At 46.4% G+C, this 14,526-nt stretch overlaps 3 protein-coding genes across 4 annotated transcripts in view; 2 read left to right on the top strand and 1 right to left on the bottom strand.

Annotated features, from left to right (window-relative positions):
• LOC125721543 (NLR family CARD domain-containing protein 3-like) overlaps positions 1-14,526 on the top strand; it is a 349,177-nt gene that overhangs the window by 276,507 nt on the left and 58,144 nt on the right. The window lies entirely within an intron of this gene.
• The window catches only part of LOC125721558 (uncharacterized), a 145,200-nt gene that overhangs the window by 117,666 nt on the left and 13,008 nt on the right, over positions 1-14,526 (top strand). The window lies entirely within an intron of this gene.
• Positions 8,208-11,004, bottom strand: LOC125721551 (G-protein coupled receptor family C group 5 member B-like). Of its 2 annotated transcripts, none has more exons than XM_048997520.1 (4): positions 10,697-11,004; positions 9,986-10,448; positions 8,564-9,520; positions 8,208-8,266 (listed from the first exon to the last, which is right to left on the bottom strand). In XM_048997520.1, the coding sequence occupies exon 3, from the start codon at positions 9,516-9,518 to the stop codon at positions 8,607-8,609; it is 912 nt and encodes a 303-aa protein (XP_048853477.1). In that variant the 5' UTR covers positions 9,519-9,520; positions 9,986-10,448; positions 10,697-11,004; the 3' UTR covers positions 8,208-8,266; positions 8,564-8,606. The 2 variants fall into 2 exon arrangements, with proteins under 2 accessions (XP_048853477.1, XP_048853478.1); XM_048997521.1 differs by lacking the exon at positions 10,697-11,004 and having other exon boundaries at positions 9,986-10,066; positions 10,375-10,555.

Genomic DNA, 14,526 nt, shown 5'->3' with positions numbered 1-14,526 from the left:
GCCTACGCCTGTTGTTCCAAGGACAGGCTCCGGTCCCCCCCGCGACCTCAGTTTGGCTTGCTGTCTCCCCGCTTGGTTTTCTTTGGTTTAGGTCTTCACTAGCCCCCTTGTTGCTTTGACTTGTGTGTAAGTTATGTATGTGTGATTGTATTGCTGCATAGGGAGTGACTGCTGTTTTGTTTTGCAAGTGTGTGTTGGACTCTGTTTATTTGGTTAGGGAGTGAGGTGGAGTGTTTGTCTTTTGGTTTCCTTTTCTTTTGCACTTAGGTGAGATTAGCTGTGGGTCGCACTTGATAGTTGGGGATTTTGTTTGTTATTTTGGCTGTGGTCACTCCCAAAGTCTTTTGCACAGGGCTATTTGTTCAGTGTCAATATTATACATGAAAAAAAAATGAAAATACAAAAAATATCCCTTTGCCCACTGGTGTTCCCTTCTTGCCCTCACCCTGTTTGTCCCTTTGTCCCATTCCCCTTTCCTGTGAATACTGTTACACTCCAACCCTAGACAGGATATCAAAACAGCATCTTACCTATTGTTTTAAAAGAGATGAGGAATATTATTCATTGACCTTTATCTTTGCTATTTCAGAAATCCGTATCTGCCGGTGTGGTACCTTCTGACTGGAAGTATACACTGTAAAAAAAGGCAATTTTTTTTCACATTTTTAAACCATTTTATATCAGCCATTTTGACTACGGTATAATTATTTTTTTCCTCTTATGTTAAATGACAGTAAAGGTTTATCAAAACTACATTGCATAAACATATTTTTATGCACAGTTTGTAAAATAAAAGAAACCCCTTCAGTGAAACTGGTCAATTTCTTTTCTGTATTTTTATAGAAATTAATCTTATGGTCATATGCTTTATTTGTAAAATTTTAATGGTTTTACTGTACCAACATGTGCCTTCGTTTTACTAAAACACAACAGCTGTTTTCTATGATTTTGCTTTCATTAACTTTAATTTTACGTTCAGTATACATAAAATCTACATTGTTTTACTGTCATAAACCAGATGACCACCATAATTGTACTGTGTTGTTGGATATATACGAAATGGTTTGCATAGAGCTAAGGTTATAAACATTAAAAAAACTTAAAATTAGAAAATATAGACCCTATATTATAGGGAATATGCGAGTAATCGAATTGATATTGTAACGAACCCAAACTACAGTAGCGTCAGAGGCTGTAAACGGAGAACAGATCACCACCAGACTGCAGCTACAATTACAAAGATAATTTTATTCAGTACAATTCATGCAGCGACCCATCGGGTCAGATCTGGATTCACAAAGAGTTCGGTCCCGCTTTCTCCCCGTAGCACACCACCCCTTTTTAAGCGTGTGTTAACCCACGCTACCGCACAGTAAATCCCGCACCACACAACATCCCTATTAGGGCACGGCACACCAATAGCACTGCAATGCACAGTAATCCCCACACTTCGGGCACAGGCAAGCGTTACGGGACCAGAACCGCCTACTGTATATAGTCCTGTCCCGACCCTAAGCGGTTACACTGCGCATTTAAACCACACGTAACACACATACAATAAAGACATAGTTAAAACAGAACACCCCCTCCCCCCCAGGGATCAGGACCCTCCCCCGGGGAAGGAACAATCACACCGGTCCGTCACCTAGAATGTCCCACGGAAAGGGAATTTCCCCCCCACCGCCAATCCGTCCCTATGAGGGTGCCGCTACTCCCGTCTATCAACCACCCCGTCTAAGCAGTGGTCATAGCCTCCTACCCCCACTGTCCTGACTGTCCTCGCCCTACCGCACTGGGAACTGTCCCTACCAGCCACTCTCTGCCCTAAACGGCATATGAGCGGCACCTCCCTCCCGGACCCAACGCCTACGGTGCCTACCAGACCAAATCTCCCTAACGCGCCTCCCACTCCCTCTCTTAACCCCAGATCCCTCACAAGTGGTGTAGCCACTTAATTAACTATTACCTTCCACGCCCATCCCTCACCCCCCATACATCATCATTACACTCCCCCCACCCTTAGGGCAGACTCGTCCTCGAGTCACAACATTTCATAGTCCTTGGACCATGTTGGTGGCCTCCTCTGACGTCCCAGACGAGTCTTCTGAACTGGAGCCCCCTCCCTCCGTTCATGTTCCTTGGCCCCATGCAGAGCAGCAGGCCCATCGCTGTGTGGCTCTGGAGGGACCTTACGGGCTCGGCTCCGCCAGGTTCAGGTAGGCTGGTCCCCTTCCCCCTGCTGCCCTGGTCCAATTGCACTTGCCTCTTCTGGCCGATTTGCTGCCATTGCCCACACTTCTAGCCCTGGCACCCCCCCTCCATCTCGCCACCCTTTTCTACTAAGGGCCGTGGTTGCGGATAGCCACCACCAGGGGGGGAATCTTTTAGCTCAGGCAGGGTACCAACAGGCATCACTTGGTCTCTGCCCTCCTGATTGGCAGCCTCTGTTACAGTAGAGAGAAATGGTTTAAGTCGATTAAAATGCACCACCACCTCACTTCCCCCTTCCACTGGTACCACTCGATACAATACCTCCGTTATCCTTTCCACCACCTTATATGGACCCTTAAACCTCCTCTGTAACTTTGGACATAACCCCCGTCTTCTAGCCTTCCTCCAAACCCATACCAGTTCCCCTCTGAATAGTACTTGACTTGCGCTCTAAAGTCATACGCTTGCTTCTGCTTACCCGAAGCTCTTGCCTGATGACATTTCACTGCTCCCACCACTGTGGACAATATGTCCCCTAGTCTAGCCACATATTCCGTTACAAAGGAAAATTTTTCCCCCTCGTTGAGATTCAACATAACATCCACTGGCAACACTATCTCTTGCCCAAAAACAACCTTGTACGGTGTAACCCCAGTACTAGAGTGAATACTACTCCTGTAAGCCATCATCACATAAGGCAACAAAACATCCCAATTGGACTGATTTTCCTCCACAAAGAGAGAAAACATTGCCAACAATGTCCTGTTAAACCTCTCAATCATCCCATCTGACTGGGGGTGATAAGCTGATGTCTTAGTCTTTTGAATGTTCAACAATTGACACACCTCGTTGAATAGATTTGATTCAAAATTTCGGCCCTGATCTGTATGGATAGAGCGAGGGGCCCCCAAGCGACAGACCCACTGCTCCGCCAAGACCTGGGCCACAGTGGAAGCTTCCTGATTAGGGAGAGGGAATGCCTCAGTCCATTTTGAGAAATAATCCCCAATGACCACAATGTACATATTCATCCCTGGAGTTACTGGTAATGGCCATAAAATGTCCAATGCTACCCGTTCGTATGGCCTAGCGGTTACAACAGACTGCAGCGGGGCACCTCCCTGTTTCCCCCCGACTTTCCAGGAACCACAATCCACACACTCCCGACACAAGTGCTTAACACCCCCAAACCATCCCAGCCAATAATAGCGATCTTTCACCTTTGCTTGCAACTTTTGTATTCCCAAATGACCCCTAGTGGTAGCATTATGCAACTGCCTCAAAATTTCTGGCACCAAAGACTTGTCGATAACAACCTGGACTTGGTTTGCTGCATCAGAATGCAAAGGTGGATATCGTACCAACCTAGAACCCTGCAACTGATCCCACACTGATGCATATTTACACAACTCATTTGGAGGCTGACTACCTGCCCTCCCTCCCTTCCTTTAAAGCAAAAATCTCCCGCAGCTCAGCATCTCCTTGCTGATCCTGCCCCAGCTCATCACACTCCTCCTGACATGCCACTGCCTCCTGACACACCTCTCTCACAGCACATATCACCTCTCCCCCTTTTTCCTGGGTAGCTGGCGGTGAGTCTGAGGTTACTGGCAGAAAAGCGGGCACTCTAGAGAGGGCGTCCGCATTAGCGTGTCCCCGACCCGGCCGATGCACTCTCTTATATTGGAAGCTGGCCAGCTGCTCCACCCACCTAGCCAACTGCCCCTCTAAACCTTGGAAATTATGCAACCATCTTAAGGAGTTATGATCTGTCCGTAAGATGAACTCCTTCCCCAACATGTAGTATTTAAAATGTTTTATGAAGGTAACCATACTTAACTCCTTCTTGGTTGTTGCATATTTCCTTTCTTGTTTAGTCAAAGCCCTACTAGCATATGCTATCACCTGTTCCCGTCCCCCTTCTACCTGGGACAATACTGCCCCAATACCTGCATCACTCGCATCCGTATCTAATATAAAGGTTTTATTAGGGTCGGGGTAAGACAGGACTGGTACAGACATCAAACTAAGTTTGAGCTGTTCAAATGCTGCCTGACAAGCTTCTGTCCATGTAAACCGTCTGCCCTTCTCGGTCAGCTGGAGCAGAGGACGAGCAAGTTCAGCAAAACCCCGAATAAACTTCCTATAATAAGAGGCAAGGCCCACAAAACTCCTCCCCTCTGTCTGATTTTTAGGCACCGGCCACTGGAGCACAGCTTCCACTTTAGCCGGATCAGCTTTCACACCCCTAGCCGATATTATATGGCCCAAATACTGCACTTCTGTGGCAAACAAGTTACAGTTCGCCGGTTTAACCTTCAGATTAGCCTGACGCAATTTCGTTATAACCTCATCCACATGGTCCAGATGTTCTTGAAAGGTACGGCCAAATATTATTGTATCGTCTAAGTACACCAAACAAGTAGTCCACTGAAGACTCGCCAACTCTAAATCCATGAAACGCTGAAAAGTTCTCAGACTGTTACACAGGCCAAAACTCAGCACATTAAATTGGAAAAGGCCTGACGAGTGATAAACGCCGTCTTATGCTTATCTTTTGGATCCACCTCGACTTGCCAGTACCCACTGGCTAAATCCAATATAGAAAACCAGCAAGCCTTGCTCAAACTACCCAACGCATCATCAATTCGGGGTAAGGGGTACGTGTCTTTACGGGTAACATCATTCAATTTGCGATAATCAACGCAAAACCAAAGGCCACCATCTCGCTTCCGTACCAGAACCACCGGCGCTGCCCAAGGGCTATTCGAGGGCTGAATGATGTTATTCTCCAGCATCTGCTTTAAGTGACCAGATACTTCCTCCTGCAAATGGAGGGGGACACGGCGGGGAGGCAACTTTACCGGCTTCGCCTCACCAGTATCAATGTTATACAACATCAGGCGAGTTCTCCCCAAATCTCCCTCTCCGGCACTAAATACAGACAAATTCTTCTGCAACACGGTATAAATACCAGTCATATCGGATGAGGCAAACCCCTTCTGGTGCAATCAAAATATGTTACAAGCCTATCGACTGTCCAGGGCACAACAGAATCCTCCTCATCCTCACCCAGGTCTACATTCTCTGCTTTCCGACTCACCTCAATACCCGTATGCAAGGTACCTACCCTCATCCCCCCATCATTATATTACACTGGCTAGATGCCGAATCCAAAGGCTCCAACATACCCTCAAAAGCAGCCCCACCTGTATTCTCCACCTTACCAGCAATGATTGCCTCACTTCGAGGGGGGGGGGGATTACAGTATCTTCTGGAACCATGACGACCCGAGGCTTGTCCACATCTGCTGGCACAAGGAGAGGTAATAATTGACCCATAACCCGACACTCCTTCCTACCAAAATCCAACACCACCCCATATTTACTTAGAAAGCTTTTCATCCCCTCTTGCATCTTAGACACCGTGGTACGAAGCGATTTTACCTCCTGCCTTAACTCCTCTACCACCCCCAACAACACCTCCATTTGTTCATCCCTTTCTAATTTATGCTCCACCACTCCCCTCACTTTAACGTCAGGTGGCAAAGAAGTCTGCTCCAAACTTCTCAGCAACTCCATTTCAGAAGCAAGTTCAATGACATCTTCCAGCGTATTAGGCTTGGCACTACACAGGCTAACCCGAAAATCACCGGTAGCAAAATGCGTAATAAACTGGTCTCTTGCCAACAGATCACAAATCCGATGATCAGCCGTGGGATAAGCCCTAGTGGCTAATCTCCGTAAGGCGTTACCAAATTCCCTTGCCGTCTCGCTATGCAGGCGGCGACGGGTGGTAAAACTAGCTCTATTCCAATCACTACTATCACCAGGTTCAAAACACCTTGCAATAGCCGCTTTTAACAACCCATAATTAGTTTTAGCCTCACTCGGCATCCCACTATACATCTCTCTAGCACGGCCAGACACCAGCAAAGACTTAAACTTAATTTTCAGAGACTCATCCCACCTGTTTACCTCAGGCGAATAAAATTATTCCGACCAGTCAGACCACTCACGCCCCACACCATTAAAAGTTTCCGGTATAAATATTGGGTGAGCAGGGGGGGCCACCGGGAGATTGAGAAAACACTCTCTACACGTATAACAGGACAATCAGCGCCCTCATAATTAGGAGATTGTACACTATCCTCCACCTCCGATATGTTAAAGCTAATTCTAGGTTTCTAAACGGAAAAACCACAAAGGAAAGAAATGATCCCACCGCTGCCACCAGTCAGACCTACAGTGTGAGGTGTAGAGCTGGGTGGCGTTCGATGCCATTGGCTTTAGATAAACTGAACTGTCAGGGCTGTCACTCTAGCTTCACCATCCCTTGTGGAACTGGAGTGCTGACATTTCAGGGACTCCCCATGCCTGCATTCCCACTTGCCTCTCCCTCCTACTTATGCTGCCATTGCCATATCTGCCGGAGCTTGCACTTTGCACTTCATATTGCACTCACCTAACTGTTAGCACTGCCTATAGTCTCCCCTATACTTTGACTAATTGCACATTTTATTTCCCCAACTCCTCCTGGGGTGTGCTGCCTGGAGACCTCAATCTATCAAGATTTTCAGCACACCCTGCTACATGTGACATGTACCCATGACGTCCTTGCATCCAGCTCGCGTTCTGCCTGTGCCATCTTCCATGTATGACCCGCTGCCTAATTACTTCTGGTTGCCTGGCGATTGGAAGGAGAGTCGGCACGGGCTTGTCATCACCTCCCTGCTCCCCGGTTGTGCCTCAAATCCTATGATTTGGACAATGTGACTTGGCACTTAGCCATCTCTTCTATTTGACTCTCCCTGCCGGCCCCTGGAGGTTGGGCTCCCCCTTTGAGTCTGGTCCCTCCCAAGGTTTCTTCCTTCTAGAGAGTTTTTCCTTGCCACTGTCACCTATGTCTTACTCACTGGGGGCTTTGGGTGGGGATGCTGTAAAGCGCTTTGAGACAATGTATTGTTGGGATAACGCGTCATACAAAAATAAATTTGTTGTTTTTCTGTTTTAAAACCAAATGGGAAAACCGTAAAATCACCTTTTTTTGTTTCTTTTCTATGAGTAAATTCAGATCTAACAGATACCAGAGATGTAAGATACAGCCTAATGTGAACTTTATCTTAATTTTACAACATTAACAGTCCCAGTCATAAGCTTGGAAACACCCACCCTTAGAATGGTGTATTTTTGTAATATTTTCTACATTTTAGGATAAAATATGAAGCCTGATTTTTTGTTTTCTGCTTTTCGCTTTTTCCCCTTCTAACAGAAAAACCAAAAAACGCTGCTGTTGCTTAGTTTTCCTGATTTCGTTTTGGACTGGAAAACCCAAGGACAAACGATACATGGACTTTTTGCATTTGTTTGGCTTTAATGTGTTTGATATAAACCTAGAGTTGAGAACCTACAGATGTGTGTGTTTGTATGAGTAATCCATCCATCCATTTTCCAAACCGCTTATCCTACTGGGTCGCGGGGGGTCCGGAGCCTATCCCGGAAGCAATGGGCACGAGGCAAGGAACAACCCAGGATGTGGGACCAGCCCATCGCAGGGCACATTCACATACCAGTCGGGCAATTTACCAACTCCAATTAGCCTCAGCATGTTTTTGGGCTGTGGGGGGAAACCGGAGTACCCGGAGGAAACCCCACGACGACATGGGGAGAACATGCAAACTCCACACACATGTGACCCAGGCGGAGACTCGAACCCGGGTCCCAGAGGTGTGAGGCAACAGTGCTAACCACTGCACCACCATGTCGCCTGTTGTATGAGTAATATAATGTAAAATTTAAATTATATTTTATGTCCAGTACAAAAGGGAAGCATATCACACAGGTAAAACACCCACATTTAAAAAATGTTTTCATGAAAGTCTGTAACAGTAGAGTGAAGGAACTGACCAGTGGCTGGGCTACTGATATATGGTATGATGATGACCATTGAATGTTTCTCAACTTTTTAACCCTAAAAAAACACACCACTTCCAGAGATGATGATATATATATTATTTATTTAAAATGTAATGTTTCCTGGGGGCTGGGGAGGACACCTGCAGGAGAGAGACAGATATTGATCATGTAAACATCCTTCAGCAGTGCAGTAGTCATACTTCACATTTTTTTTTGGGATTGTTGGGGGGGGGGGGGGCACATGCAGCCATGGTACCTAAGCTCTGCTCAAGTGAGATCTGAGTTACAGGGAAAGGTCCATAGACCTTGTTTATATGCTGCTGTTCCACAGACTTCCAGTAGGGGCTCCATGTGAGGAAAGAGCGAGGGCTATGCTCTCTCTCAAGTACACACAGAGTCACAGAGTAGGTCAAAGAAGCGAAAACAAAGTACCATACCTGAGTTGTTGTCACTGAACACGAAGTCCCGGTTTGCTCCAAACTACAGGTGAGAAAGGCCCTCCTCTAAATTGGCCTCTCTCATGCGGGACGGGGGCCGTAAGGTGGCGTGGACCTCAGGAGCAGCGTGCAGCAGTATGAGCAGCCATGCCTGTGCCAGCAGCACCACTGCCTGTACCCGGTTGTCCCATGTTGGGGACAGGCCAAGCGCCGCGTTGCCATACAGGCAGAAGGTGATCCAGGCCACCCACAGCAGGACTGAGGCCAGGCAGGTGATGAGCAGCCACGCGGTCCTGCACCTCCACCGAGGCTGCTGCCTCCACAGACTGCAGGCCGCCCCCACCAGTGCTGCCAGGAGCAGGACCAGCACATAAGTGGTGGCCAGCGCAAAGTCCAGCGGCTGGTATTCACAGGCTGGCTGGCATGTGGACATCGTGGCTAGAAGGATCCACTCCGGATCCAACACGGCCAAGGCCACCGCCAGCCCCATCAGTTGACCTGTGCTGGGGCTATGAGCACCTTGTCCCAACCGGCGCAGTCGCAGACCATGAAACACGAGGCATGTGTTGCAGATAGCAAGCAACACCCCCCTCAGGACACGCCGGGCGAAGCAGAGGCTCTCTTGCTGCTCAGCGATGTATCCCAGGCTGAGGCCACAGAGCCCAAATATGGCTGCGAGCAGCAGGAGTAGCGGCGCCACCCCGCTGCGCTCCTCAGCCTCTGTGATCTTCTGCAGGCGACACAGTACCACCAGGAGCAGGATCAGCGAGGCGAGGGCCGCCGCCGCTGCCGCCACCACCACCACCAAGCCCCACACCGCATCCAGCTCACACAAGGCCGTGTAGGGCCTTGTCAGGATGGAGCCGGATCCGCAAGGCGAAGCTTCGTCCCATGAAGAGCTGCCCCCCACCAGGGACAGGACGAGGAAGGTGAAGAGATTGATAGAGGGTGCCATCACTGGCAGGGAGAGAGAAAGGAATCATTTAATGGGTTGAAGAAGTATTAGTCCATTAAACGCAATGTAGCCTGCTGCTGTGCAGGACACATCACAGGCGACACGCTGAGCATGCTGACAACTGAGCAATGGACTTCTGCAGTGTGAGACTACATGCACTTTCTTAAAAAGCAGTAATCAATGCCATGTCAACCAGCTGAACAACTTCACAAGTAAATCGGCACATTATATAGGCCACCATCGTTATAAAAAATAATTATTATTTAAATTCAGGGGTCTCAAACAAATTACTGTATATGGCCGGCCGATATCAGAGAAAAATTAAAACCATGTAAAGTCATTCCAGCGCAATTGACACCCGCCAGTCTGCACGTTTTGCGGTCGGTAGTTTAGCATATCACAGCGTTTTTTTTTAGTTTAATACCTTTGATCTAAGTGAAGTATACATTTTGAAGGGGAGGCCTTACCTTCACTGTCAATGTCTTTCAGCTTCACTTGCTCTTACAACACGTACGATGCACTCACGAATCGTTTGTGTTTGCTTCTCCCTTATCAAACAGATTATTTATAAGCGGTGCATCATGACGTAGTACTGCATTTTTTACGTAATGGAACGCTAACGTTCTAAATAGGGTGGGGGCAGGGAGGGGGCATTAAGTGTCATCCTTTTTGTGTTTACTTTTGAAAAATTGAGATATAACCTTTAAAAAGCACGGATATAATGTAAGAAACTTTTTAAAAAATAAATACAAATAAAAACGAGCAAATGCATTCAATCTCATTTCTTGTAGCTAGTGCTGGAAACTTTGGTGGACACCAATAACGATATATTTTTGTCCAGTAATATTACCAATACCTAATGTTTGTCCAAACCCATGCAGCGCTCTAAGAAACTCCAGCTTCTGCGATTCCCCCTGCAGACCGCTACGGCTGATACAAAGACAAATGCGCAAAAGATGCTAGTAAGATACAGAGATTGGTCATTGGTTAATATTATATAAATACGCAATTAATAATATGACAAGTGGCAGTATTGCTACACGATTAAATAAACGACAAAAACAATAATAATGACTGATAAGTCATAACGCGTTTTTTTCTTTGATGGTGATAACATGTACATGCAGTACACCGATACCGAAATAAGAGAATTAGTGCTATTAGCAGAAAATTATTACTGGAGACATAATTGTTAGGACACCCTCGGCAGGGAAACGCGGACCCAGGAATGCGGAACAGCGCGATCTTTATTAGATCGAGCAGGTAACAGGCTTTCAATGGGCCAGGCAAGAAGAATGGTCGGGGACAGAAGGTAGATTCGGTAGCCGGGGAGATCCAGTCCAACAGGCAGGCACAGGACACGGAGACGAAGGGAAGGGGAGACGAGAGATCCTGGGGCTGGCAGGGAAGGCAGGACGGGAGGTTCAGGGACGAGGGCTGCTCTGGGAAAGGAAGGCAGGCAAGGTAAGGAACGAGGGAATGACACTGGACAAGCAAGCGCTCGATATAGAAATGAAACATTGGCAATACTTCGCAACCCCCGTTGCATGTGCTGTCCCTTTGTAGTCTCCAGTATGCAGGCTTAATTGATGACATCCGCCGGTGTACGTGACAATAGTTATGTTTCTTCCCGTTTGCAATCAAAGTGTGAGCTTCGGGCGTGACGTTAAGCGGAATCCCAGACTGATTGTATAAAAACGCAACAGGCTTCATTTGAGACTGTATAGGCTTCTGAATTTTTCGTATAGGCTTAATTTGAGTCATTAATTGAGTAAATTAAAAAAATATAGATAACTGATATGTTATCAGTTAATTTTTCAAATATTCTCATTAAAGTGCTTCTGTTGAGAGGGCTTAAATTACGAAAATGTTAACATTGTTCAGTTATTTTTATGTCCAGTGTTGTGGAGTAGCTAACTAAAATAATCGACGCTACTAACTTTACTTCTTTCAGTAGCTTATCGGTAGAGCAAATACTTTTAAAACGCTGTAGCTTTTCCAGTAACTATTTTTTTCCTTTTTTTACAAATAGCGATATAGCAGCGACATCGTCAAAAATATTACAGGTCGTCGATCGCTGTCAAAAAATATATTTTCATTTCAACATTATTTTCCGCGTTTTTTAATTCATTTGGTTTTTGATGTAGTTAGCATCTCCCTAGCACGGCCACACAATAGCAAAGACATAAACTTAATTTTCAGAGAATCATCTCACCTGTTTATCTCACCTGCCAGATCAAATTGTTCCGACCAGTCAGACCACTCACGCCCCACACCATTAAAAGTTTCCGGTATAAATATTGGGTGAGCAGGGGGGCCACCGGGAGATTGAGAAAACACTCTCTAGACGTAACAGGACAATCAGCGCCCTCATAATTAGGAGATTGTACACTATCCTCGGCCTCCGACATGTTAAAGCTGATTCTAGATTTCTAAACGGGAAAACCACAAAGGAAAGAAATGATCCTACCGCTGCCACCAGTACAACTAACCTGAACTAGCGTCAGAGGCTGTGAAAGGAGAACAGATCACCACCAGACTGCAGCTAAAAGTACAAAGATACTTTTATTCAGTACAATTCATGCAGCGACCCATTGGGTCGGATCTGGATTCACAAAGAGTTCGGTCCCGCTTTCTCCCCGTAGCACACCACCCCTTTTTAAGTGTGTGTTAACCCACGCTACCACACAGTAAATCCCGCACCACACAACATCCCTATTAGGGCACGGCACACCAATAGCACTGCAATGCACAGTAATCCCCACACTTCGGGCACAGGCAAGCGTTACGGGACCAGAACCGCCTACTGTATATAGTCCTGTCCCGACCCTAAGCGGTTACACTGCGCATTTAAAACACACAGAACACTCACACAATAAAGACATAGTTAAAACAGAACACCCCCCCCCCCCCAGGGATCAGGACCCTCCCCCGGGGAAGGAACAATCACACCGGTCCGTCACCTAGAACGTCCCACGGAAAGGGAATTTCCCTCCCCCCACCGCCAATCCGTCCCTATGAGGGTGCCGCTACTCCCGTCTATCAACCACCCCGTCTAAGCAGTGGTCATAGCCTCCTACCCCCACTGTCCTGACTGTCCTCGCCCTACCGCACCGGGAACTGTCCCTACAGCCCACTCTCTGGCTTCACAGCCAGCAGCCCTAAACGGCATACGAGCGGCACCTCCCTCCCGGACCCCACCCGTACGGTGCCTACCAGACCAAATCTCCCCAACGCGCCTCCTACTCCCTCTCTTAACCCCAGATCCCTCACAACCCAGGAGTAGCCACTTAATTAACTATTACCTTCCACGCCCATCCCTCACACCCCACACACACACACATATCATCATTACACAGTATTTGAGGGATGGAGGGATGAGAAGAGTGGGATAGAGGGAAATATAAGGAGAAGGAGGTTCCTCGGAGCTCCGAGATGTGTTTGGCTGTAATAAATCTGGAATATAGCTATATGACAGTTTTTGATAACACCAGCATTTATTTTTTAGGTTTGTCGAGCTCCGTCAAAACAATTAGAACGAGTCCCTTATGTAACTGGAACCCCTCTCACATGTAAACACAGTGACGCGCTACAGCGTTGGTTTGTTGTCTGAGGCTATGATACTGACCACAAACACATTCTCAAATTTCACTGCACCAATCACAGCATATGCAGGCAGAAAAATGAAAGCAAAAAACATTCAGCATTAGACTCTAAAACCGTCTGTAATGTCTGTGTTTATCCAGTGGACCATAAATTAAAATAAGCTTTCCTATTTCAGTTTCTTTCAGATGTTATAAAGTAGTAAATAAAGAATCATATTAATTAAACCATGTATTACTGACTATCAGACAACTTCAACAAGTTACCAAATGGATGCAAAATCAAAGATATTCATTTGCGCCTGGCACTAACCATGTACTCCTTCACAGTACTAAGTCATAGAAAGGGCCCCAATGAAACCCCTGCATTCCTGTATCGCAGATACTCTAATCTCAGCATTTATAAGATTATATTTGTACTACCTGCCAATTTTTATATTAGATGAGACTAAAAATTGAGAAATATCTATATGCAGAAGTAGTTTTTCCTGATAAGAAGGATAATATCAAGACTGTCAGCATTTACAAATCGAATTATGACATATCTGAGTAGCCCAGACTGTCCGGAAAATGGCTGACTAATGTACATACAGTGTAATAAACTTATAATCAAATGGATAGAAAAACGCTCAATAATGGACAGGATTCAAAGGGTAAATAAGGTGCATCATGTGGAAGAGAAGTTAGGTGGCGTTGGGGTGCATTGTGAGTTTCATCTGGTAGCTAGAAGGGAACAAACAGGGCTTTGGGGGGGGGGGGGGACTTCTCCGGGGGCTACATCGCTCTACCTTTTTTTAAAATGATTTATTAAAAAAAAATCTTTTCTTCTTACACTATAATGGCAGGTTTAGGACTAATACAGTACAGTCATAACCAGTGTCAAGGATTCTATGCATCGCTACACAGAGACAAGTCCAGATATTGAGCCCAAGGCTAAAATTGTGGTTTACTTACAAGTGCACTTTGGTGGGCAGTGGGGGTGTTTGTCCTTCTCTGCTCACATTTTCCCCTCTTATCCTGTCTTCTCCTCCACAGCCCTTCCTCCTTCTCTCTGTTGGTCCTATATTCCCTCCCCTCCAGTCATCTATGTTCTCTGTAGTCTCTCCTCTCCTCCCATTCTTCAGTTATACTGTCTTCTCCGCTCTCCCTGTATCCCTCCTGTCTTCTGGTCCTGTCGTATCTGAATAAGCAGTCATCCCCTGCTTCTCAGTCATCTCTGCATCTTTTCTCTCATTTGTTTGCTTATTCTTTGATTGTTTGTGTTATTCGTTAACCCACCACCCCATGCTGGATGAGTCTTGATGTTTTTTGTTCTTTTTAAAGTTAGGCTTCTTCCTTTGTTTTTGTGCCATATCTTCTGCCCTCTTCTGGTTGCGGCAGTACATGACACGGATGGAAAAATAGGG

This window comes from Brienomyrus brachyistius, unplaced genomic scaffold (assembly GCF_023856365.1).
Source record: "Brienomyrus brachyistius isolate T26 unplaced genomic scaffold, BBRACH_0.4 scaffold34, whole genome shotgun sequence".
Classification (NCBI taxonomy): Eukaryota; Metazoa; Chordata; class Actinopteri; order Osteoglossiformes; family Mormyridae; genus Brienomyrus; species Brienomyrus brachyistius.
This window is presented reverse-complemented; position numbering and strand designations above follow the sequence as displayed.

Coding starts and splice junctions, on each gene's coding strand:
- LOC125721551 (XM_048997520.1), bottom strand. CDS start 9,518: ATGGCACCCTCTATCAATCTCTTCACCTTCCTCGTCCTGTCCCTGGTG.